At 36.5% G+C, this 25338-nt stretch overlaps 1 protein-coding gene across 1 annotated transcript in view; it reads left to right on the top strand.

Moving 5' to 3' along the window:
* Positions 1 to 25338, top strand: part of LOC120632927 (insulin receptor-like) — a 123612-nt gene that overhangs the window by 61326 nt on the left and 36948 nt on the right. Inside the window, exon 3 of the mRNA XM_039902959.1 lies at positions 23753 to 23927. Coding sequence (XP_039758893.1) covers positions 23753 to 23927 — 175 coding nt within the window. The remainder of the gene's footprint in view (positions 1 to 23752; positions 23928 to 25338) is intronic.

Here is a 25338-nt window from a genome sequence, read left to right as displayed (position 1 = left end):
ATACAGTAGTTATTAAAAAGGGTTTTATATGTAAAGCATTATCCATTATATAGATCGTAGTATTTTATTGTGAACCGAATTATTTAATTATTTTATTTCGAACGTCACGTTTTTGATAGATGCGAAATACTATCTCAATAAAACCGTTTATTACTCTGCGCTTGCGCATCCAATTGTAAATAAATAACAACTGACATCGTAAATTTCGTTAATGCGTCTATTGAATATCCGCCAAACAAATATTGAGATTGTTGAATATGAAGTCTAAACTCTAGTCTAGTTTATTTTGCACATCTTATATGGCATCCATTATTAGGTAATACATTATTGTATGCTAAATGTTGTCATTTTACGGAATAAATCAAATCTTAATGTGTATTTAATACTACTATAAATGCACAATCAAAGTATATTTGCCCGAACTTCCATATACTATAAGTCTCTACCCTGGCATGCCCTCTTGATACTTAAATACCTGGATGACCGCTCAGTTTTTTTTTTTTTTTTTCAATAAAAAAAAAAAAAAATATGTATTTATCTGGTCTCGAACCGGGGACTTCTGGTTTCTTAAAAAAAAATATCCAGGGCATCGTTTTATCCAGGGGGCGAACCAATTAGAATTTTGTTTTTTTCATTTAAAAGGTGAATTTGTTGTGTGTTCTTAGATGATGGAAATCGTTCCAAGGTGGCCGCCGCACAACTCCCTCAATATGGGTATCAATTGAAAGGGCTTGACTGGTGGAATAATGTACACAATAATGAAAATCAGGGGTTTTTTAAATTTATATATTTTGTTAAAAATTCAGCACGTGCACTGTGCACCGCTCACTGCCTACCTACAATACGTTATCGTTTATTGCGCAAGTTGTTTTGCTCCGTATCTACCGACCCATTTATTTGTGAACGAGCGAGCCCTAACCAACATTCTACATTTTAATTAGGTGTTGCAACTTGGCCCCTATGTTTATATTTTAAGTGTAAATATTCAGGATTAAAGTTTATTTATCTTTGACAGGCAATAATTTATTTTTTTATCTACCTTTGTTGTTTTTATTATTAATGGCTAGATACCAACCTGCCGACAAAGACGTCCCGCTTAGCGATTTAGCGTTCTGGTAGTGTGTCGCTTAGGCGCCGATCAGGGGTAGGTATGAGTTTAAAATAGCTGCCATACTCTCAGCCCGCTAACGTCTTAGTGAGTGAGTGAGTAACGGTGAGATTGCAGTCAAGGGCTAATTTGTAAAAAAAAAACAAGTTTACATGCACAATGCATATAAGCGAAACTTAACCGTTGATATAGTTGATAGGTGTATACAACTCGTAGTAGAATAACGTAATCTATATATATAAAAGAGAAAGTGTGTGGGTGTGTTCCGTATAGGCTCCGAAACGGCTGGACCGATTTCAATGAAACTTTCAGGGAATCTCCGGATTGACCTGGCGAGTAATCCTGTAAAGTTTGGTGACGATCGGAGCACTCCTATTTTTGAACTGTCAAACTGTCATACAGCTTTTATTTACTATGATGATATTCTATTGTTGGGTGTACACCCGCCCCTCGTACATCGCCTCGGTGAAGATCACCCGCTCGAGAAGAGAATGAATACGGAGAGAAATAAATGATTTAATATATTTTTAATGATGTAAGTTTAATGTTTAAATAAAATAAAGCAAAATCTCAAAATCTCTCTCAAAAAGCCAATGCGCTATCACCGCTTCATATATGTGAGAATTATGGAATGAATATTATTCAATATCATCCTCCACTAGTTGGTGTCCCACTGCTGGCCGCAGTCAATTTCTCTTTTCAGTGATAGATATAGCGCTTAGACCCTCCACGCTACCCTGATGCCAACTGGCGGGCAATACTTAATATTAGCAAAACCGTAAATAAATCATAAGCGAAAGACATATAGAGCAAAACCTTTGAGAATAGATAGTTTATTGATAAGAGATGACAGCTAAGACGGGTTAACCCGTCTTCGTTGACATCTGTGCAACAAATTTTATTTTTTATTTTTAAATAAATGAAATTAGCAACTAATGCAGGCTGGAAGGTATTATAAAAGTCCTTATTTTGTGAAGTCAGAGTAGGTATTTGAGCTACATCTTCATTACAATTCATATAGGTAGCACTTCAAGTAAAATGAGAATAAAAGAAATAAACTAAGTAATCTTAAAAGTAGACGTGTTATGGGATTAGAAATAGAAATCTTTCTTTATTCATCAGTACAACTATAAAGAGTAAAAATTTGTTTGTTTACTTATTTGTAATCGATAAAGTTTAAAAATACTGTGCTGATTTTATGGTGATATACTTTTAAATAGTCCGCGATGTTTATCTTAGAGCCTCCTGTTTTTTCTTTTCCATAGTGAAAAAAGTATTCAGGTTATTTTGAGAAAACTGTATTATTCTTTATCCATTTAGTTTTATCCATTATATACGTTGTACGTTTCATGTAGGTCGAAATTTCTCTTTACGGCATATAATTAAAATGTATATCGTAGATTCTTAGAGGGTATCAGAGATTTAAAAAGCGGTGGCAGAGCGGCTCGCGGGTGCAACATTAAAACTCCCACTAAATTACATACACACAGTTTACATACATGATACGCACCCGTGCGCAGCCGGGGCTGGTCACTAATTTTTTTTGTTTCATAGTTAATAATTGATGGACCAAGCAGATAGCCCACCTGATGGTAAGTGAAAAACCATTGCCTATAAACATAGCAACACTTCGCAGTATGCAAGGAAAACATTAACCTGAGGCGTAGATTTTAAGCCTCATGTACCTATAATAACACCGCCGATCACGCTCTTCAGGCCGGACACAGAATCGCAAGTTGCTCACAGACGAGCTCTGTGATCAAAGCTGTACTACTACAAAAATAAATTAATAAATTAAGCGATGAGGAAAATATTTTGGTAAAGCATAATGTATTTTTATCGCCGCGGCCGCAAAATGTATGTGCAAAAACATTGTAATTTGCATTCATCGTAACAATCGGTGTGAATGAACAGCAACAATAACACACTGCGCGCCATGTGTGGCGACCATTGATATCTTCATTCACGGACCGGAAACATAAATCAACGTAGTGCGACGTTACGCCTCTGGATTATCCCACATACTTCGAGAGTTTTACGCCTTCCAGTTTATCATCGTCATCATTATCACTTTATCAACCGGACATCCTTCCTTGATACTGGTTAATGGACACACTCATAGGTATATTGTATGGGCTTCCGAATTCGACGGTCTTGTGTCGCTTATAATAAATTTCCAAGGCCCACAGATCAGTTAGTTTCTAGGTTCGGGGCTCTACGTTTTCCAGTTTACTGTCGTATCTACGTCATCATCATCATTACCGACCTATTACCGGCCCTAGAGGGTCTACACCCAGACTGATAGGTTTAGGCCGCAGTCCACCACGCTGGCCAAGTTAATACGGATATGAAATTTATATGTGAGTTTTCCTACGGCGTTATAGTGTTATTAGAATTGCTTACCCAAACGAGCAAGCCTCTCCTTATCCTGATATAATTTTGCAATAATGTTGCCTTCCAATTACGAGTTCAGTTTGATTGCAAGCCATCCATTTCCTAAATTCTAATAGGTACCTACAATACTATTAATAGCATCTCGTTAGATTTGTTACATGTTCTTAATGCTTAAACTGATAATGTTTGAATAATTTTAGATAACGACCGTATATTTGCTAACATGCGAGTATGCTACGATTGTGGCAAAATCATAGCTAAAATATAGCTGTCATTGGTACCTAGTGGCCAATGTTGTAGAAAAACAAATTCTATATCGAGTTCTTTCACACAGAAGTAACACTGGCAATAAAAATAGCTACGATGTAATAATTATTTAAAACTGGGGAAAACCGTCAAATTATACACTTATTTTTTATGTCGAATAAATTTTGCAATAGACTTGACTCATCAGTTGCAATTCAAACGCGTGTTTTTCGCATTATAATTTATTATATTCAAGACAGCTGCATCCTTCTTATTTTTCCCAGATAATATAAAATCACCACAAATTGTGAATAACCATTTTCCCCGCGTTATTCTACAGAATCAGATATTCTATCACTTTATAATCAGGTAAGTACTTTTAGTTAAGTAGTAAAAAGTAATACAAACATTTTAAACTTAGATTTTCGTGGTTAATCAACATTTCTGAAATATAGTTCAACGGGTACATACCACGATAATATTTTTTACCACGATATATATTTCAGTTGCATGGATCGCAATTGCACTTATACCTATGTAAGTGTACGTTTTTATCTATTTTCCAGTTGTTTCAGCACTAAAGTATTTTGTGGAGGCATTTTATTTGAAAGAACAAAACATGTTTTCTGGTTAACATATATCAGTTCGATATCGATTCTGAACTAATTAAAAATAAATTAAGGGTGACGAAAAATGTATCCTGTATACTTTATGCTTCCCTAGTCCAGCGATTAGTCACTAATCATTTGTGTACTCTTACCAGCTTTTGCCCGCAGCTTCGTACGAGGTTTTTTGGTTTTTCATGAATCCAGCGGAAACTGTACATTTTACCGTCCCGTCGTGTCTACGATCCATGCAGCTGGGTCGAAATATCGACGAATCCAAAAATATTGTCGTAGTATGTTCCCGTTAACTATATTTAAGAAAAAGTAATACATTTACTTCTGGTGGAAAAAACACTATTTAATATTTGATATGTAGAACTAACTCTGATTTCGATAACGTTCATGTATTATAAACTTTGTATTCATAATTTTATTTAGTAGATTCAGTCTGCCGTCTTAGAGTGACGCATTTTATTGCATGGATGACACAATATGTCGGTTTCTTTTACATTTTGTTGGTTTCTTAGCGTATACTTATTCTATCGTAGTCGATAGCGTAGTCGATAGATAAATACGTAAAATTCTATTCCCGGTTGCCGTGCTTTCGCTGGTGGACACAAAAAGTGTACAAGAGGTACACTTTTTGTCCGGGATACAGTTGTTATCTCCTGCCTAAGCTGGCCTATGCTAGAGTAGAAAACTTTGATATAGACCATAGCTGCCTATATATATGTAGGAACTGTTACTATAGATTTAGTCTGAGGTATATAGATAGATAAAGTGTCGTAATTGCCTATATTCTAAGTCTAACACATGTGTGAAAGTGTGCGTTCAACTCAAATGTGAGGACGTGCTGAAATAGATTGATGACTAGATTTATCTTGAGTCTGATAGCGATAAATCCTGCGGGATGATTCTCTGAGTAAAATTATATTTAAATGGCATGTTTATTTAGAAAATATTGCTATGGAAACATGCGATGTTGCAACTAACATAAATGTCACAGGGAAATGAAGAAAGCAAGCATTTCGTCATCGCGGTAGAGATACCACAAGTCTAAGGATATGACCGGTGGTCTCGGATAGTCAAGCATGCCATAACTCTTAAGTGCAGGCCTACACTGCTACAAAACACTGCGCGTTTATTTTATTTTTACAATTCTTTACGTTTTACAGAAATGTATTTTAATGCAATATATACATATTATAGATATATACACACGTACGTGGAAAATAAATAAAGGCAAAATCGCGCGGACGTTTTCGCGCCGCTGGGTAGTTCTACGTGATGGCCACTGGACTTTCGCGTCGCGCGAATGACTGAAACATATGTATTGAAATATACCAAACATACCTCGGGTAGCGACGCGATTACCCATACATTTAAACAAAAAAAAAATCAGAGATATTTCGTTTTAATAATTGAAATATAAAAAAATAAACAAATAATATTGATAGTTTTATAAATCAAGACTTATCCGTCTCAAAATAATGAAACAACTATAGATGATCAGTTCCCCCCATAGCTTTCGTGGATATATTTTGCTGTATAACTTATTTTACAATTTTTTTTGGGAAGATATTACCGAATCTAGTAATTGCATTATTCAGTGGTATGAAAAGAAAATTCGTTATATATCATTGTTTTTCGACCTTAATTTCATTTTCCTTCTATAATGACATAAAGTGCTGTCAGCGTGTTGGCAGTAGCATACAGTCAATAAAGTTTAAATCTATTGCAACGTAACCGCAAAAGTAGGACGTGTATTCACGATTGTAGCACATTTGCAATTTACCTTGTGTTTCCATTCAAATGCCATCATGGCTGCCCTACTTGTGAACATAATAACATTATGCAGTCGTCACAGAACGAGATTGCCCTAAATGGGCGGCGTGCGATCATCTGTGCGAACGATACGTCGGACGTCCGCGAGCCGGGGTCGTAACGTAACGTCGAACGTATTGTGCACGTGACGTTGCAGTGCATTAGTGTAGTTATACTTGCATCTAAATGTGACGGAGCGTCGCCAAATATACACTAGCTCTTGCACGCAACTTCGTCTGCATACGCTGTATCCCTACATGCCTATAAATTTGAAAGTTGAAGCGTGAAAAGCTACCCGCACACCTTAATATCATTGACACTATTGTCAATAATATTGACGTGTGTGCGGGCAGCCAAAGATGGACTGAACAACAAACTCCGTTCGTAAAAGCTTTATTATTACACTTGCTTTTTTTTATTTAATAGCGGTGTTAGCTCAGTGGTTATGACTTCGACTTCACTTTCGGGGGGCCGAGCTCGAATCCTAGCACGCACCTGTAACTTTTCTTAGTTATGTGCGTTTTAAACAATTCTAAAATCACTTGCTTAAACGGTGATAACATCGTAAGGAAACCTGCATGCCTGAGAGTTTTCCTTAATGTAGCAGCACGGAGTACGCTGCTGCCCGTACTCTGTTATATTTCCTTGCCTCGTACGCCGGTGGGAAGAGGAGGGGTGGTGACAACTGTATTCTGAGCTGCAGTCAATTTGGTTATGCATTATCACCGGTTCCCAACTGTATTTTTTTTCTTAATTTTTATGGAGGGTTTGTTCAATTCTGAACATGCCACCCTGAAAGAGAGTCTTCGCTTCGGACACATTCCACCAAAATGTGATAAATACCGCTATAGTATTGCATTCTGAGCACTTGGCGACGAAGATTTTCTGACTAGGTGCGCAAATCAATTTTCCCAACTGTTAGAAAAACGAAAAGCAAGGATAACATGTTTAGTCTTCACAGTAAAAGATTGCATTAATTCATTTTTTCGGAATAAAAGGTAGCGCATGTTAATTTATGGCCCACTAGCTGTTGCCCGCGACTTCGTCTGCGTTTGATTTTGTTTTTGGATGTGGCATTCAATTTAGTTGTAGTTTTAAAAAAATTTAAAGTATTCAGTATCGCTAAGCCTTAAATGAGGGGTTTGCTGCTGTGCACTGAGGAGTTCTGTCCTCTATATCCAACCACATTCATAAGATCTACACAGTTTGGGTAAAATTAAACACATATTATAACCTCAACAGTACAAAAATAATTATTTAAATCTGTCGGAGTTATGGTGTAAAATCGTCAAACACTTCATCCCCTCTCCCAAAGGAACCGAGCTTAATGTCGGGATAAAAAGTATCCTGTATTACTTCTAACACTTCCAAGAATATGTGTACAAAGTTTCATGAGGATCGGTTCAGTAGTTTGAACGTGAAAGCGTAAAAAACAAACTTACATTGACATTTATAATATTAAGTAGGGATTAACTGTTACCTATACAAAAAAAAAATTGTCCTGTTGCTGCGTGAAAGAAGGACAAACTTTCGCATTTCTAATATTAGTAGGGATGGTTAGACAAGCAACTCTATTTGCAGTGAAAGTGCAGTGAGTCAGACGCAGGCGGCGAATCCGACGCGCGCCTTCGTGCTCCGAAATAGAGCCGCCTCGACGGCCGCCTATCGCCGAACAGATGCACACCCACATCGACATCAAACAATTTTGACACTTATTTCTAACAAAATAAAATCCACAATAGCTATTTAGATTGTCGGTCACTCGTGCGGCCATCCAAACTATTTGTGCGCATCCATGAATTGAACGCATAACCGAAATAACTTGTTGTTCACTTTATAAATATGACTTCGCTTAATGGACGCGATACTCGGTTTAAGGGCTCACCTATGGAGCGTGAAATTCACTTTCGTTTATAAAGAATTCCTAAACGAAAGTTAATTTTAATCGGCAACGGCAAACGGTCTTTTCGTCCACACGTTGCCCGAATGGAAATGCCACTTCTTTGCGCGTCTCCCGCCGAAAACGGGCGACAGCGGCCTCCTTGAGGAGGTCATCCTCCGCCTTTTGTTTGGCCTGGGCTTTCGCCTCTGCCATGTTTTCCTGTTGAAGGGCCTCCCTAGCTTTTTGCAAAAATAAAAATAATTAATTTCACTGGAAACTTTTCGGACTTTTTCCGAAAATTTTCCGAGTTTCCAAATTTTCTAACAAAATTTTCACATAAGCGTGTGGTCCTCACCGGACTGCACGACACCCGCACGCGCGAGAGCAGCGCGCACGCGAATTTCGCACGTTTTAGACGGTCGAAAAAGACATAATTCTTGAACCGAGGCTACATATAACTGCCATACTTTGAGTGATTTCATTCAACAATTTGACTGTTAAATACACTTACGCCGCTCCTGGTCGAGACTTTCTACGAGTCCGCTGTCGGGGTGTGCTTCCTGGCCTGCTTGGCCTGGACACTGTAGACACGCACGCATTTTAGAGAATGAAACTTTTACTTATGAATATTTTGAATGAATGAATGAATGAATGATTTTACTACACTACTTACTTTTACTTTTTTATAGACGACGAAACGACCAAAAAATTCGCGAGAGTCCTCAAAGTTTGAAATTGATTTTGGCCTATTTCAAGGAATAGCCAGGGAGCTGGTGGAATATTCTGTAGAGTTACTTCAAATTAAGAATTCATTTATTACAAGTGGGCTTACTACAAAAGGTCTTTCGAAATGTCATGTCAGTCTGTTTGTATACATAGAAATAGAACTACAGAACACTATGTCCAGCAGTGGACTTCCATTGGTGGTTGGATGATAATGAATGTTTTAGGGTCTTCACTCCTGAATGCTTGTTCTTCCCTAGAAATTAAATTTTTCTGAATTTTATAAAATTATATTAACTGGTACTTAGAGACAACTGCTAGACTACGAGATACACACAAATATAAATAGAATATTAAAAAAAAACTCAAAAAACAAACTTCACATATACATAAGTGAACACACTTTTATTATACAACTAAACAAAAGTACAGAAGACAAATAACCAATAACGCATATATTAATAGTTTTCGATTGATGTCCAACGACATTTCTGGCAAAGTTATGGAATTTTATTCCATCGTAAAATTTCTGTCTCTAGTTCACAGCTAATTAAGATGAAAAAAATACATAAGTGATATGTTTTAATATCAAAGCCGGTATCTTAATAGTTTCAACTTATGGATTAAAACGATTATTAATTAGATACGTTTGGGCAGGAAGTGTTCACTGAGCCAGAGTGACTATTTGTTTTTATTTAGTTGCCAACCGGTTATCTTTACACAAAGTACATAATTTGAAAACTATGTACTTATACTAGATGTACAGCTTTAGTGACAGAGCTCGCAGGGGTAATTCTGCCGCCATGCTTATTTCTGGCGTCAAGCAGCATTGCTGTTTTCCGGTCAGAAGGGCATGAGCGCCCATTTAATTACAGGTATAAGCTTAACTGGTACGTACGCCTCAGGTTGATAGACACAGGCCGACACTTTGTAGGCACGTGTACCTGGCAGTGGCGTGCACTTCATACATGCACAAAAGCACTGCATACCCTAAAATTTTTGGGAATATATAAAGGAATGATTTTATGTCATCTTCCTTCTTTATGCATACCCTGGTCAAAAACCCTGTGCACGCCACTGGTACCTTGCATACCCTACCGACATTAGTTGATCAGTTTGCGAGTATTTGATGATTTTTCCACTTACCATCAGGTGGGTCATCTGGTTCGGCATTTTTTTTTATTCAACCATAAGTTAGCCATTGACTGCAATCTCACCTGGTGGTAAGTGATGATGCAGTCTAAGATTGTAGCGGGCTAACATGTTATGGAGTATAGTAGTCATATCCCTTATCGGTTTCTACGCAACATGGCGCCGGAACACTAAATCGCCTAGCGGCACGTCTTTGTCAGTAGAGTGATCACTAGCTACGGCCAAAGCCTCCCACCAGACAACTTATTAACCCTATTAACTATTTGTACAAAAAGAAAATCAAAAGAGTGGTGATGACACGGCCATCACCACCCTTTCGATTCGCAACTGTCAGAAAAGTTACAGAGTACAGGTCGCTGGACTGACCGTGTATACCATTCCTATTATTAGGATAGGCCCTTATATACCAATTCGGCGAAGAACACATTAAAGAAAGCGTTCATTCATTCCAAAATTTAGATAGTGCTGAAATTTAGCTGGTGTTACTTTGCGGAAGTCCATGACTTAGCTTTTACGTTGCAAAATAAATTTGATCTCTCCTGAGAATGCTCGGTATTGTGCGAAAGGTGCATCGAGTGTGGATGTGGTTTGTCCAAAAAGATATTTTTTTATATGTTAAAAATAACGTACAGTTTTGTCTGATTGTCGAGAATTATAGTAAACTATTTGTAGCCCATACTTCCACCGCGGTTTTTCCGTCCCCGTGACTCAAGCCTTGCAGAATTTTGCCAAAGATCAGTTAGCAAAGGTTACGTATCTATAAATTCCTACAGAACGCTGTCTTGCTACTTTTTCAGGTGCCACTGTCCATCTTCAGGATGCAAACTGTATATTAGTCAAATTTCATCAATATAGCTGCAGGTTAGTTGATCCGAACATAAAACAGAAACATTCCAGCATTTATAATACTAGCTGGCGTGGTACTAGAAAATGTTCATTGCATTCCAAAATTGTTTCGATTAATTAGGAAATTAGCACAATCACGTGAGTTATGCCGTCGTACAAACGTTAACTGTGGAAAAATTGTTTGTTTTATTAACACAAGTAGAGTTGCCTTCACATACCGATCGTTTTAGTGTATCGAATAAACTTACGGCATGATTCAACTGTTTTTAGGTTACCGGAACCGGAACTAACAGTTAGTGTTGCGTACATTTTTCAGGGTTCTGTAGCCAAAGTGCAAAACCAAAACCAATTAATATCACAATTCTGTTTATCTGTGGAACTGCGTCGGTGTCACGGAATTCTAGCTCGTTTGTGTACTGACTTACAGATCCGAAATGTGGATATTTAAGTACAGAAAAAAAGATTGTTTCGCTTTATAGGTTGATCGAACCGGACCTCAACAGTTCACACACAGTAATTTACTGTCCCGACCCAATTTTACATTATCAGCGTAAGATATAAAATAGCCCATAAACTTTCAATTATTTTGCGTGTACGCATTTTAAAGTTGAGCAAGACGGCCGATTGGCGCAGTGGGCAGCGACCCTGCTTTATGAGTCCAAGGCCGTGGGTTTGATTCCCATAACTAGAAAATGTTTATGTGATGAACATGAATGTTTTTATTGTCTGGCTGGCTGTATATTATAAATATTGATGTATATTATTTATCAAAATATTCGTCAGTCGTCTTAGTACCCATGACACAAGCTAAGCTTACTTTGGGGCTAGATGGCGATGTGTATATTTTCGTATAGTATTAATAAGTAAATTTTAACTTCTTTAGGCGTACGGTAGGGAACAATAATAATAAATAGTAAATGCTTTTAATTCAGGCCAAATACCCATATGACAAAAATGACAAAAATTAAAACAAAAATACAAAAAATACTGTGAAAATAATACAAAAAATTAAAAAAAAAAAAATTGTACCCACCACTCAGTTGGACCCATCGCGTGTTATGGCAACAGCTAATTGTGCCCTAACTGGACAGAACCCGGCCCGAAACTTGACTTTATAAAAGATCAGCTCTCATACAGTCAGATTCGACCGAGCAGACTAAACCAAAACTTGAGTTCGGGCCAACCACGTATCCTGGAAACAGCTTATTGTATCCGATCCGGATAGGTTCACTTCACTTCACTTTTTGAGCTTATAAAAATAAACCAAAGAAGCTCTTATAAAAATAAACCAAAGAAGTTGTTCAGCTACTTTTGGTCTGATACTGATTTGTTTTAATTGCAATATAAGTACACTCTTGCATAATTGTCTGTAAACCTATTTGCAAACACTTAATTGGTGCTATTCGTTATATGTAGGTACAATCTCGATCTGACGATTTTAAAATTTGTTTTCTGGGCAAACAGGAAAAAGTTATGTTCTTGATAGGTACCACAAATGCGTCAGAAAGATAAACGATTCTGAAATCCTCGTTTCTGTAATTATCATACTGATCTATTAATGTATTTGTGTCGTAGTGAACAATGTATAAATTAAAAATACAAATAAACTTGGTGATTGTCTTTAACTATCATCATCTGTAGGCGAGGCAAAGTGAAGCAATGTTATTAATATGAAAATCCTGTATTTGAGTGGTTAATATGTCTTTAACTTAAGTAAGTAGGTAAGTAAGTAAGTAGTAAGTCTTTTAACTTAATATTATTTGAGCTTTGGTTTCGTCTTTGAGTTCGTAGGCATGTGCTATGAAAAGGTTTCACGATAATGAAACCAACTATAAGAGGTTGACATGAGGGGTTGGAACGTTATATAAAAATTATATGTTGACTCTGTAAAAGCTTACATTTACACTAAAGATTCCCGCCAACGAGTTATGTGTTTATCGAATGCACTGACGCCATGTGCATACTGCATAGTTGCGTTACAAGCGGCATCTACTACGTTGTGCCACATATTATGACGCAACCTGTTTATCCAACGAACATCACAGAGCGAACTCAATGACTATAATTTTACGGAATTATCGTAAAACGTGACGGCGGTGCCGAGCTCACCATTAATAACTGGCCGCAGCCCGTACTATTTGATTCGTTTATACCCGAAGGAAAACAGTGCAGTCGTTCGGGAATTTTTGCCTTGCCAAAAATACTGTATAAATCCCGTTGGATAATAGAAGCAACATAGAGGTGTTCAGATTCAGTAACCTTGGAACTCGAGATCCGTTGGTAAACAGTAGTCCAAAGTGTGTTTGGGTCCATCTTAATTGATAGGTGGAAGACGGGTTCGCAGTTCAAAATTATGTTCTCACAAAGAAACCCATTAAACGGCTTATATTTTTTAAGTTTAAGATTTAGGCATTGATCTAAAGAGCATACTATGACTTTGCGCAAAGTAAGTTAAAAGTTAGTCAAATAAGACAGCTGTAAGTCAAAGTCAGATACGTAACTTTTACCGGTTTCAACTGTGTTTTAATTCTGACGGAAGTCAAAGCACACTTCTATAGATATCAGTTTAATTCTTTGGTAATGATTTAAAATAAATGTAAGTGTTAATGAATCCATTCCGAAAATTACCAGACAGTGTCACACACGCACGACGAACGCTACTTCCGGCCATAATCAGCATTCTTAGTCGAGAAAAGCTAAAACCGAAAAAAATAGAACTCCGGTCGATTCATTTGCAAGTATTTTTCATTCTCCATTTTGCATGCCTGTCTTATTGTAAAACTATCTTTTAATATTTTTGTCCTAAATATGTTTTAAAATATTTAACATATATAAGTAGTAAAAAAATATAAGTAGTAGCATAAAAAACTCATTTTCTTTTATTCATGTATGTACACTTAAAACATTTGCTATTTTCTCTTATTTTAAAACACGCTACACTAAAAATTAATCGAAAGATTACCTTAGGTATAAGTGATTAAAAAAATATACAAGTCATAAACAAGAATTTAATTAAAAAATGGAGTAGGGTATTAGGTATCGCATGTTTATTTCGTTTAAATTTTGTGAGAATCTCGTACAGACCTTTTTTTTTTTTTTAGCTATAGTTCACAACCATGCATGCATTGAACATGAGATGGACCTTATTCCAAAGCATTTTCTAGCAGCTAACATTTCGACATGAAGAGCAGTTCTTAATAGAGAACAGCAAATCTCTCGGAATAGTTTAAATTTAAATTCTTTATTTGAAAAAATAAGGTAGCTACTAAACGCTGTAGTTAACGGTATGCTTTGACCTAGCGAAGATGTATCGAAAGTGGTTTACTTATTTTTAACAGCAACTATTATTTCCGTAAGGTATTTTTGTTTTGATATTCTATACATTTTATATGTATGGGTTGTCGCGATACGGTTTCGTAGTAAGGGGCCGAAGGGTGCGGGCGGAATGGAGGCTGTAGTAACGACGTAGTAAGCGCGGGGAGTGTGGAAGGGGGAAGGGCCGGGGCTCGTAAGCGTTCAATATTCCGTTTCACGAGTGTGCCAGTGTTGTTTATAGACTGAAAGTCATTCTATCGAGTATCGATAGTTGTTTTATCGACATCCACCATCTTTTTTTTTATGACAAAATGAAAATTGCCTTTAAGGGTAACATATTAAATCCTTGTTGTATGGCATATAAGTACGACAAAGTGCGTTTAGAAATCCAGGTAAAATTTTCAAAAATAAACACAGCTTTTTTCACCAAACTAAGTTTAAAACTATGATTGCTGCTCATTTAAACATACCGACATAAGACTGGTTATAAGTGTTCATACGACTTATATATATTTGCAGAATGTATTCACAAATTAATATCAAACTTGATATATTTATATTTCTGCTCTATCTATCACGTCCGTTATTTTGCCTTGACATCATGTTGTATGAAATAGAAATATTATATTACTCGATTGGATTATCATCTTATTAGCCTAGAACAGTCCTATGCTGGCACCACTTATCCGTTATATTCCCTTATTCTCCTCGCACAACACCTGCAGGAAGAGGAGGGGTGGTGAAAACTATATTCTGATTTGCCGCCACCACATTCATCATCTTCAACTTTCGTTATCGTAACGTTCTCTATTCAACATTATAGGAACCCAGGTTTTCGCATGCAGATTTTCTTACGATGTTTTCCATCGCCGTTGAAGCAGGTGTTTTATAATTGCATAAAACGCATATAACTTTGAATGTTAAAGGTTCGTGCTGGAATTCGAACCGGCCCCTCGAAGGTTAAGTCGATGTCTTACCTACTGGATTATCACCGCTTCTTTCTTTCATAGTCGAATAAAAACAATGTCGATACAAATTAACGGACATCACTAGCACCTGCGAGGAGTACAATAACATTCCATGCACTATAAATATCTGTTGGGTCGAGCGGTGGAGTGCGGGGCGCCGTTCTGCGGAGTGCGCTGAGTTCATTTGCATCGCAATGCACTCGCCGTGCACAGAGTACCGGCGCGGCGGGACCACGACATTATTTGCCTAGCGTCCGGCTCTGTGGTAACGCGCCCATGGTGCCATAATCGTTGCACCGAAATGACAAGTCAAAGCAATATTGTGGTCAGATACTAAAAGAAAACTAGAATGAGGAAGTTCATTTGTATCACTATACATACAGTCCACAATGTTCTTTGCCTGGAGCCCGGCTTTACGGTGACGCGCCCATGTTGCTATAAACTTTGCACCGAAATGGCACACAAGTGAAAGTAATATTGTAGTCCGATTTTAACAGAAAACTAGAATGAGGAAGTTCATTTGTATCGCTATACATAAAATAAAAATAAATAAATAAATATACTACGACAATACACACATCGCCATCTACCCCTAAAGTAAGCGTAGCTTGTGTTATGGGTACTAAGGTGACTGATGAATATTTTTATGAATAACATACATTAATACTTATAATATACATATAAACACCCAGACACTGAAAAACATTCATGTTCGTCACACAAACATTTTCCAATTGTGGGAATCGAACCCACGGCCTTGGACTCAGAAAGCAGGGTCGCTGCCCACTGCGCCAAATGCCGGCCGTCATACATACATACACACAGTCCACAATGTTCTGGCGCAGTGGAACCAGACCGACATTCTTTGCCTGGCGTCCGGCTTTGCGGTCACGCTGCCATGTTGCTGTAAACATTATACCAAGTTGACTTGAAAAATATTTTTTATTTATTCTCCAATATTAAAGACATATTTTTAATAATGATTGTCCTCCAATATTACGAACAACGTTTAATTATTGTATCAAACCGTATACACATATTTATTAATTCAAATAATTCAAAATTAATTTATTTCAGTTATGCCTCCTTTATACGACTCGTAGAAACGTGAAGACTGTATGTTTGTATCCTACCGAGTCTAAGCAGCCGACAAGAGCAATTCAGTAGTTGCTCTTAAGATTCCAACAACATTTTACAATATTTTTTCTATCCTGCGGCAGATGAAAACTGCTTCCAAGCAACCTAGTCATTTGTATAGGATATCTTAAGTCGTGAAAAAATACCTCTGACCAGACTATTTTTACAATACATTTCATTAGTTGTTGAATATTTATTTAGTGGACCCCAGCGCCACCCAAACGCATACCAAAAAATTCATTCAAATCGGTCCAGACGTTTAGGAGGAGTTCAGTGACATACACACGCTCACAACAAATATATATATAAGACAAGCGGACCCTAACGCCATCTGTCGGGCTGATTTGTGAATCTAAACCATTCAGGGTGTCACCCAAACGCATACCAAAAAATTCATTCAAATCGGTCCAGCCGTTTAGGAGGAGTTCAGTGACATACACACGCACACAAGAAATATATATATAAAGATTACGCAAACATAAATTGGGTACTTATTTTACTACATAAGTACCCAAGTTCTGTTTGTGTAACGACAACTGACTTCAATGACGCTGACGAAATAACACCTGCCACATGTTGATGTACAGGTATAATTTAAAGAGAGCTCCAAAAAACTTGAATAGGCATGGCTTTAAAAATATAGGATTTTTTCGATTTCCATGGGATCCTCTCATCAGATTCTGACTGGGTGATAATAGGATCATTTACCCTCTAAACGTATTATTTTTAATAGGTTCTCAATTAATATAGAAATGGATAAACCAACAAAAAATACAAACAGTCGTAGATAAAACCTCTTTTATTTGTTATCTTTAACAAATATTTAACGACATTTAAATATATAGATTGTACATAAAAGGATGTGGTTTACCGTGTGATGAAAAAAAATGTGTAAAAAAAAATAAAAATAAACTCATAACAACCTACCATATACGTAGTTTCATTCACGGTCTCATATCCCCCGCACTTTACAAACTGTACAATCATGCCTGACTCATTGATTAGTGTACGTACATACCTACTTTAATTATTGCGTCGTTGTTTTTAGCCGAGTTATGGTGAAAAGGTCATTTATTTATATCTGGGAAATATTGCCGTGTTAAATGTTTGTTTTGTTATCATTTGTGTCAAGTTTATAAGTATAGTCGTTATACTTTTAAGACTCTGTAAGTACTGTATACCCGCATTGCGTCGCGTATACTGAGTTCTAAATGAGATACTTTGAGATTTTTGTAATATAAAAAAAAAATTTTTTTTTTGAATAGCTATTTATTTTGCCGTGTTGTAATACAGTTTTTCACCACCCCGTTGCTTCCTGCGGATGTCATACGAGGCGACTAAGGGAATGTCTGCGATACTAAATAATTGAAGGAATTATGTATTGGATAGATATAGGAAAGTGAGCGTTACTTTGCGGAAGGCTATTACACTCAATTAATATTAAGCTCAATATTAATATTAAATTTAATCGACTACAACCAAAACAAAAAACAGCACAAACAGCTGAAGGTTTAATAATAAAGGGTTTTTATTTACTTTCTTCCTAAAGGGGATTCTTTTCTAAAATTCTTTTCCTAAAGGGGATTTTATTAAGCACGGGGTGAATGTTTGGGTATGAAAGCCAAATTGTTAACGTTGTATCTGTAATTTGGTATTTTGATTTTTATTTGCTTCAAGTTGAGCTGTATCTTGCTTTTTGAAGACGGTTATACGATCCGTACAACAAAACTTAATATCGTGAAAACTCGTTAGTATAAATAAATTTGTGCAAATATTCATATTAGTAATAGCAAAGCTTTTTGTGACGGCTCATGTCCGAGGAAGCTCTACCTCCATGCTTATTGCTGCTTCCGAGCAACATTGCTGTGTTCCAGTCTGAAAGGTGCCGGTGTAATTATAATGACATGAGGCTTATATAGATGGACACAGATCACTTTGTAGGATGCATTCCATGCCCATTTACCATCAGTGTTGAAGGAATACGTAATACAATAAAATGTTAGTGTAGATCAAATTGAAGTTTTAATGTTTGCGATAAATTTAATAGGTATGCGAAGTGTGTCCATATCCATTAATTCATTCATTTTTTTTTGCCCGTGCGTGTATGAAATATGCGCTGGTAAACCAACAAAAACTGAAGATTCTGTTGGTTACCTAACCTGTTTCAATATGCAATCACATACATATCTGTTGGGTTGATTAAGAACCTATCTACTAATATTATAAATGTTGATTATGATTGTTGGTAATTCTTCTTGTTAGCAGCAACAGAGCAACGGATAACGATAGATTTCGTATAGAGATACTCGTAGTTTATGTTGCGGAGAATAACATAGCCTATTAAATACAAAGCGAAACTTTCGGGTATTGAAAATACTCGTGATATTCTTTACGTCCCCAAAAACTAGTATTAGAAAAGTGAGTTTGTTGATTAGTCGTCCTTTTAATCAGCGACATTTGCATTTATAATATGAATGCGAGACACCCAGGCATATCTACAGCAAACGCGTTAGTCAAGACTTGTTTCTAGAAGATGTAACAATAATGAGAAGGTCGATAATAAAAACTGGAAGTTTGCAAGGCGTAAACGTCTGTGATTCACGATCCTTGCAATTTTAGCGGGATACAAAAAGGCCCCATACACAAAAAAATCCCTCGGGAGTTCTTCTCTTCCTCGTTGGCGACGTTAAATCTCTACGTAGCGTTGAGTTTACAACCTGCGGTGTAAAATTACTCTAATTATTTATAAAAAAGTGAATACGACCCATTGGCAACCTGTTGTTACTGAAATGGCAGTTGCAAGATTTAACCTTTATTAAAAAGATTTATTTTCTGATAAACACCACGCCTGCTATTTGGGTATGAAATTGGTTTTATAATTCAATACAAATATTTAATTAAGTTATTAACCAGCAATCAAACTGCTGCTTTTCAATTTATTTAATATGGACCGACTTAGGAAAAGGGATGATCGAGACGATTTTGTGGAAGATCACCTACAAAATTGCCTCGAGCCAAATGCTTGTTTGCAAAGACGCCATTTCAGCTTTCAGTACTTAACATCCCGCGTAATTCTTGCACATGCGCAGTGCTTGTACTGCGTCGGACGCGCTTCTTCTAGGTGTTTTCAAATGATCAGATGCGATATTTTCTATGTAGTGGATAAGTGGCGATTGCATAAGAAAATCGTATTCATTTGACACCATAAAACCGTCTCAAGCAGTTTGGGTTCATAGATGCTCATTGATGTTTAAGATTACGATCGAAATTCGCAAAGGACCTTGCGAAAGACTGAACGTTAAGAACGTTTAGTTACTTATCCGTAAGTTTATGCTTGCTAATTTTACTTTTGAAAGGACTTAATGAGTGGCTGACTGATCTATCAAAGTGCGACTCAAACCACTTGACGGATAGGGCTGAAATTTGGGATACAGATTATTATTATTGTTAAAAGGTGTTCTATGTTATCTATATATATAAAAGAAACTTGTGTTAGTCACACCATTTATAACTCAAGAACGGCTGTACCAATTTTTAAGATATTTGATTTTTTGGATTTCTCTTAGACCGGAATAGGATAATAAGTATTAAAATATAAAATTCATCAAAAAAAAATCCGCGGTACGAAGTTCGCCGGGACAGCTAGTTATAAATATATACTACAATAATACACACATAACAATCTAGGCCACAGCTTGTTTTATGGGTACTAAGAAGACTGCATAAAAAAAGAACGAAACATTAACAATCTTGCCAACTTTGATTAAACAAAAAATATTCTATATCTTTATATATAAAAGAAAGTTGTGTTAGTTACACCATTTATAACTCAAGAACGGCTGGACCAATTATTATGATACTTGATTTTTTTGGGATTCCTCTTAGACCGGAATAGGATAATAAGTATTAAAATATAAGATTCATCACATAAAAAAATTATCCGCGGTACGAAGTTCGCCGGGACAGCTAGTAAATTATAAAACCCGCCAATACATATTATTACGGTTAGCCCCCTAACCTTCCTCCGTACACGTTAGTATAGTATACCTAATATATCGGCCTGACAGTTCCTGATAGAAGTCCGTTAAGCATACATAGCTAATACTTAGTTCGGTAATTTAACATAACACCAAACAGATCCTCGGCAATGTACCCTCTACGCACGTTTCGCTCCGAAACCGGAGCATCCTCAGGAGACGTTGACTTTACAATAAATAATTTTTCTTAACGATTGGTGTGGAGTATACGGATTGAAGTAATTATAAATTACACCGTAAAGATTCTGCTGCTGTTCGCGGAGTATAACAAATTAAGCTTAATTTTCATAATATATTATGGATTTCCGCAAAGTAACGCCTGCTTCTATTCAATACCATAAGCACGGCTAGCATGGGCAGGACTTATTTTTATCTCCGGGGAAATGACAAAATTTGAGCTTCTCCAAAAGCATTATCAATTATTATTCTCCGAGCATTGGCGCACGTGTGGAAATAAATCTAAATAATAAACGAGGGTTTAATTTCCTGTTGCCGTGATTTGGCAGGTGGACATGTCAATTTTATCCCTTATCAGGTGATATAATCGGGGGATATAATTTTTGTCCCCTGTTCTTGGCTAGCCGTGCAGGTGGCCAAGCTGCTGGGGTTGCCAATTATTGCAATAAGAAACATATCGTATCGCTCACGTCGCGTAAACTAACGGAACGTACATCACCTACTGCGAACTAAAGACAGACGTTGACGACGAACTACGCAATAGCACGGAATTGATAATAGTACGCAATAGTGCGACCTTGCAACCTTCTTATATTTTATTACAAGCGGTTGCCCGCTTATTTGTCCGTGTACAATTTCTTTTCAGGTATATTTTTCCAAGCATACTTTCATCCCCTATTCTACAACTATAAATGGATTATTTAATAAACACAACTTTTAATGCAATAATAATTTAAAGCGGAAAATTTTTTCCGTATAATTCTAACCACGCCGCGCTCTGCCTATCAACCCGAAACGTGGGTGTTAAGCCTCAAGTGCCTCCTGTAATTACACCGGCAACCAAGCCTTTCAGTCTTAAATGCGTATAACGTTTGCTTATTACTTGTAGTCATAAGTTTATTTATTTTTGGAATTAACGAAACTGAAAGTAAATTACAAAATTTTGATTTGTATTAACATCCTTAGTGTCAGGATAATAGTGAGATGACCTATAATATAATCCTAACTAGTATAAATCCTACTCTTAGCAAGTTTATGGTATAAATTGATTCCAACAACGCGATGTCGCTGCTGGAGTAATTGCTTCGTGGGAGACCATTAGCACATAATCTAGTATGAGGCGGAAACAATAACAAACCATTTATTACTAATTAAAATCAATTATTGTTTATTTCTTCATTAATATTTATGTATTTTATGTAACCTGATTAAATTTAAATCAAAATACGTTAAAAGTACATAAATCATAAATAAAACCATGTAGGTCTTATGCAACCGCGTAGCGCTTTCATATAACCGCCAAAAACTTATACAGTAGAATTATTATTTTTGGACAGGAGTTATCATAACACCCCTGTGAACCTACAGGTTGTTGTGCTGAACATCATGGCGGATTCACAAAACTAGAGTCCTTGAATCAAATGCAATGCGCATGATAATAACCTACCTAATTTATTATATTAATAATTTATAAGAAAAACCATTCCTAACTAATTTTATTTTTATTTTATTTCGTATAAATTTTATGTTTTTGTTGCCACCTGTACTCTAAAATGGTATCTAAATATAATCGGTAATTCTAATTAATTTAATGCTCAAGCACTTTATTAAACACAATGATTTCTATAGTCATACCTGTCCCATTGTAATAATCCAATAATTTTACTATTTACTAATAATGGGCTGGTATCCTCAAGCCAAACTTGGATGTTTTTGAACGAGCAGCCACCATCAGTCACGTCGAAATGTAGGTGGCATAAAATGATTTTAAAAAGAAAGAAAAACTTTTACGTCCTTCAAAAGGCACAAAAATTTCTTTTCAAAAATTAATAAATGCCCTCTTTTCCTTCCCTCTCTGGAATCAGATGATGTAATCCTTTTTTAAATAGTTGGCAACCCTACCTATGTGCTAATCCAGTATCTATTTTCATTATATAATGTTTTTAAAACAAACGTGTCGAAACTTAAAAATATTTAGTGTGAATTGCTTCTTACAATTTAAAGAATGCATAATGTATTCTAACACTGCATGTTTCTATACCTATTTATTATTGTTGTAAATTAATTTGACACGATTTATAATAATTATATGGCTTTATCGTATATTATTATCTATCTGTTTGTGCAATAAACTATTCTAATTGATAAAATAATTGAAATTAATAAGTATATAAAATCATCTTAATTCGTTTAAAATTATAACTAGGTGTACATATTGCGTCACCCTACATTAAAATTCTATGAAGTACTCCTCACTAACATTGCATGCCAAATTAATAGCAATACACAGTAACTATGTACTTAAAACCAAATGTAACACTTTATTCAAGTGTATTGTTTAATAAATTATTATGTTGATAAAGAAACATCCATACTTTGTAACTTCTAATTTTTTTTTTTAATATTACATTACTATCTTTATCTTCTTTACATAGTATAAAACAAAGTCGCTCCCGCATTTAGAACGCTTAAAGTACGCAACGGATTTTAATGCTGTTTACAGCAATAGACCGCTTGATTCAATAGGTAGGCTAACAATTAGAATGCACGCGTATTATAATAGACAAAAGCAATGAAATTCGAAGATTGCTGATGTCGTAACAAATATATTCGCTTGCATTGCAAACGCCGAGTTAAACTTACGAGATACAGTAGGTATTTTTTTTTATTTACTACAAGTTAGCCCATGACTGCAGTCTATCCTGCTGGAAAGGGATGATGCAATCTAATTTGGTAACGGGCTAACCGGTTTGGGGTATCGTAGTTTTATTAAACCTATACCTCGGTTGCTAAGCGACATCTTAAAAGAACGTTAACTCGCCTAGCGCACGTCTTTGTCGACAGTGGTAACTAGCCACGGCCGCAGCCTCCCACCAGACATTACGGAATTACTGTCAACATTGCGCCCGTGCCACGCCGGGGCAGGTCATTAGGAATATTATATATATTTTTGATATTAATGCTTAGTTTCAAACAGTTTGGCCTTGAAATAAAATTAAATAAAAATTCATAACTATCGAATCACTTGCGGGGGCCTAGTTTCAATCCCAGCACCACTAACTTTTCTAAGTTTTAAGTAACTAAAATATCACTTGCTTCAACGGTGAGGGAAACCTTCATGCCTGAGAGTTCTACATAATGCTCTTAAAGGTGTGTGAAGTCCACCATTCCGCATTGGGCGAGCGAGGTGGACTGCCTTAACCCCTTCTCATTGTGGGAGGATACCCATGCCCTGTAGTGTGTCGGTAATGGGTTGATATGATGATGATGACGACCCATAGTATGTGGGAGACCTAAGCAAGTGAACTGTTATTAAATTTAAATCTTTTTTGTTGCAGTATGCCCATCGATGGATATCAGAAACAATCCAGACGCGATGGAAAAACTAGCAGCATGTCGGGTGATCGAAGGTCACCTCAGCATCGTCCTGATGGAGCGCGCCACGTCCGCCTCCTTCCAGAACGTCAGTTTCCCGAAACTTCGGGAGGTTACCGGCTACATATTAATATATAGGTAACTTGCTTACATGAATTATTATACTTATAAGCTTTTCCGGTTTAAAAGCGTATTGTTTCAAAATTCACATGGACATATTTATAAAATTCTTCAAAATCTATTCTGCCATACTAAGCATGGAGGTTTTTGTTTATCCCATTTGAAAGTGTCATCCCGGGATAAAAATTCCAAATGTCAATGGCTGGATATTATGGCCATGTAACAAATATGTCTATACATTGCTTGCTCGTATCTATGATACATACTCGTATATCTAAAGTTAGTAAATAATTAAAAAAAAAATATCTTTCGATTTTCTTTACTTTTTTACTAAGTTATCATCAACATCAGCGTCAACCCATTACCGGCCCACTACAATGCACGGGTCTCCTCTCAGAATTAAAAGGGTTTAGGTCGTAGTCGTTCACGTTGGCCAACTGTGGATTAGAATTCTTCACACGCCGTTGAGAACATTGTGGAGAACTCTCTCTCCCTTCACCGTTACTTCACATAACTCCGAAAAGTAGTGCGTGCCGGGGCTCGAACTCGGTCTCCACGAAAGGTAAGCCGAAGCCTTACCCACAAAGCTATCACCGCTTCAGGCTTTTATTGTATAACTATTACTTGTTTTTACTATTTCAATTTATAACGCATTTATTTCTGCACGTCATTATTTGTAAATGCAGCAATTAACGTTTCAACAAAAAACGCATCAACGGGAAAATTAAGATTTAATACGCTTTTTGTTCCGCCCCGTTAAGACTAGCGATTGCGCAAAAGCTTGTTAATTATAAGGGTGTTTCAAAATAGTTCATTGCCAGACCAATAAGTTTTATAGTGAATGTCATTGAGGTGTTATTATTTCTAGGGGTAAAACACGAACCAAACCAACGTGGCGCGGATCCTAAAAAACGGTCCTATCCAATGACAACAACGGCGTAACTTTTACGAACCAGTACACTTTTTTTGACAATTATATTTCACTGATTTATATCAGTGAAATATGACTGATTTATATCATTGTTTGAAGGTTTCAAGAGTCACCCAACATGTATTATATATGCGGAGGGTGACCGAGGGGGCTGAATTGTGTAGAAATATTCAACAGCCCCCAGAAATTTGATTTTATAATATATAAGCAGAGTTTTCTTATGCCAGGTCCTCTTAGTGCGGACACCGAGCGGATTGAAATTGCTTGGATTCTAACATCTTACATCATCTAATATCATCGAGTAACTCACCAAGAGGTTTCCTGGTGGACCGTGGTGGACGACGGTCTTAGCCCATTCTCATTATGGAAGGAGACCCGTGCCATGTAGTGGGCCAGTAATGGGTTTATATGATATGATGAACTAAAAATATCCCACAAAATTCGAACCACAGAATGTATCCATTTACTAGATAATGCGGGCTCTAAACATTATAACAT

Source organism: Pararge aegeria, chromosome 2, assembly GCF_905163445.1.
Source record: "Pararge aegeria chromosome 2, ilParAegt1.1, whole genome shotgun sequence".
NCBI lineage: Eukaryota > Metazoa > Arthropoda > Insecta > Lepidoptera > Nymphalidae > Pararge > Pararge aegeria.
The sequence above is the reverse complement of the archived record's forward strand: the minus strand, read 5'-3'. Positions and strand labels throughout refer to the sequence as shown.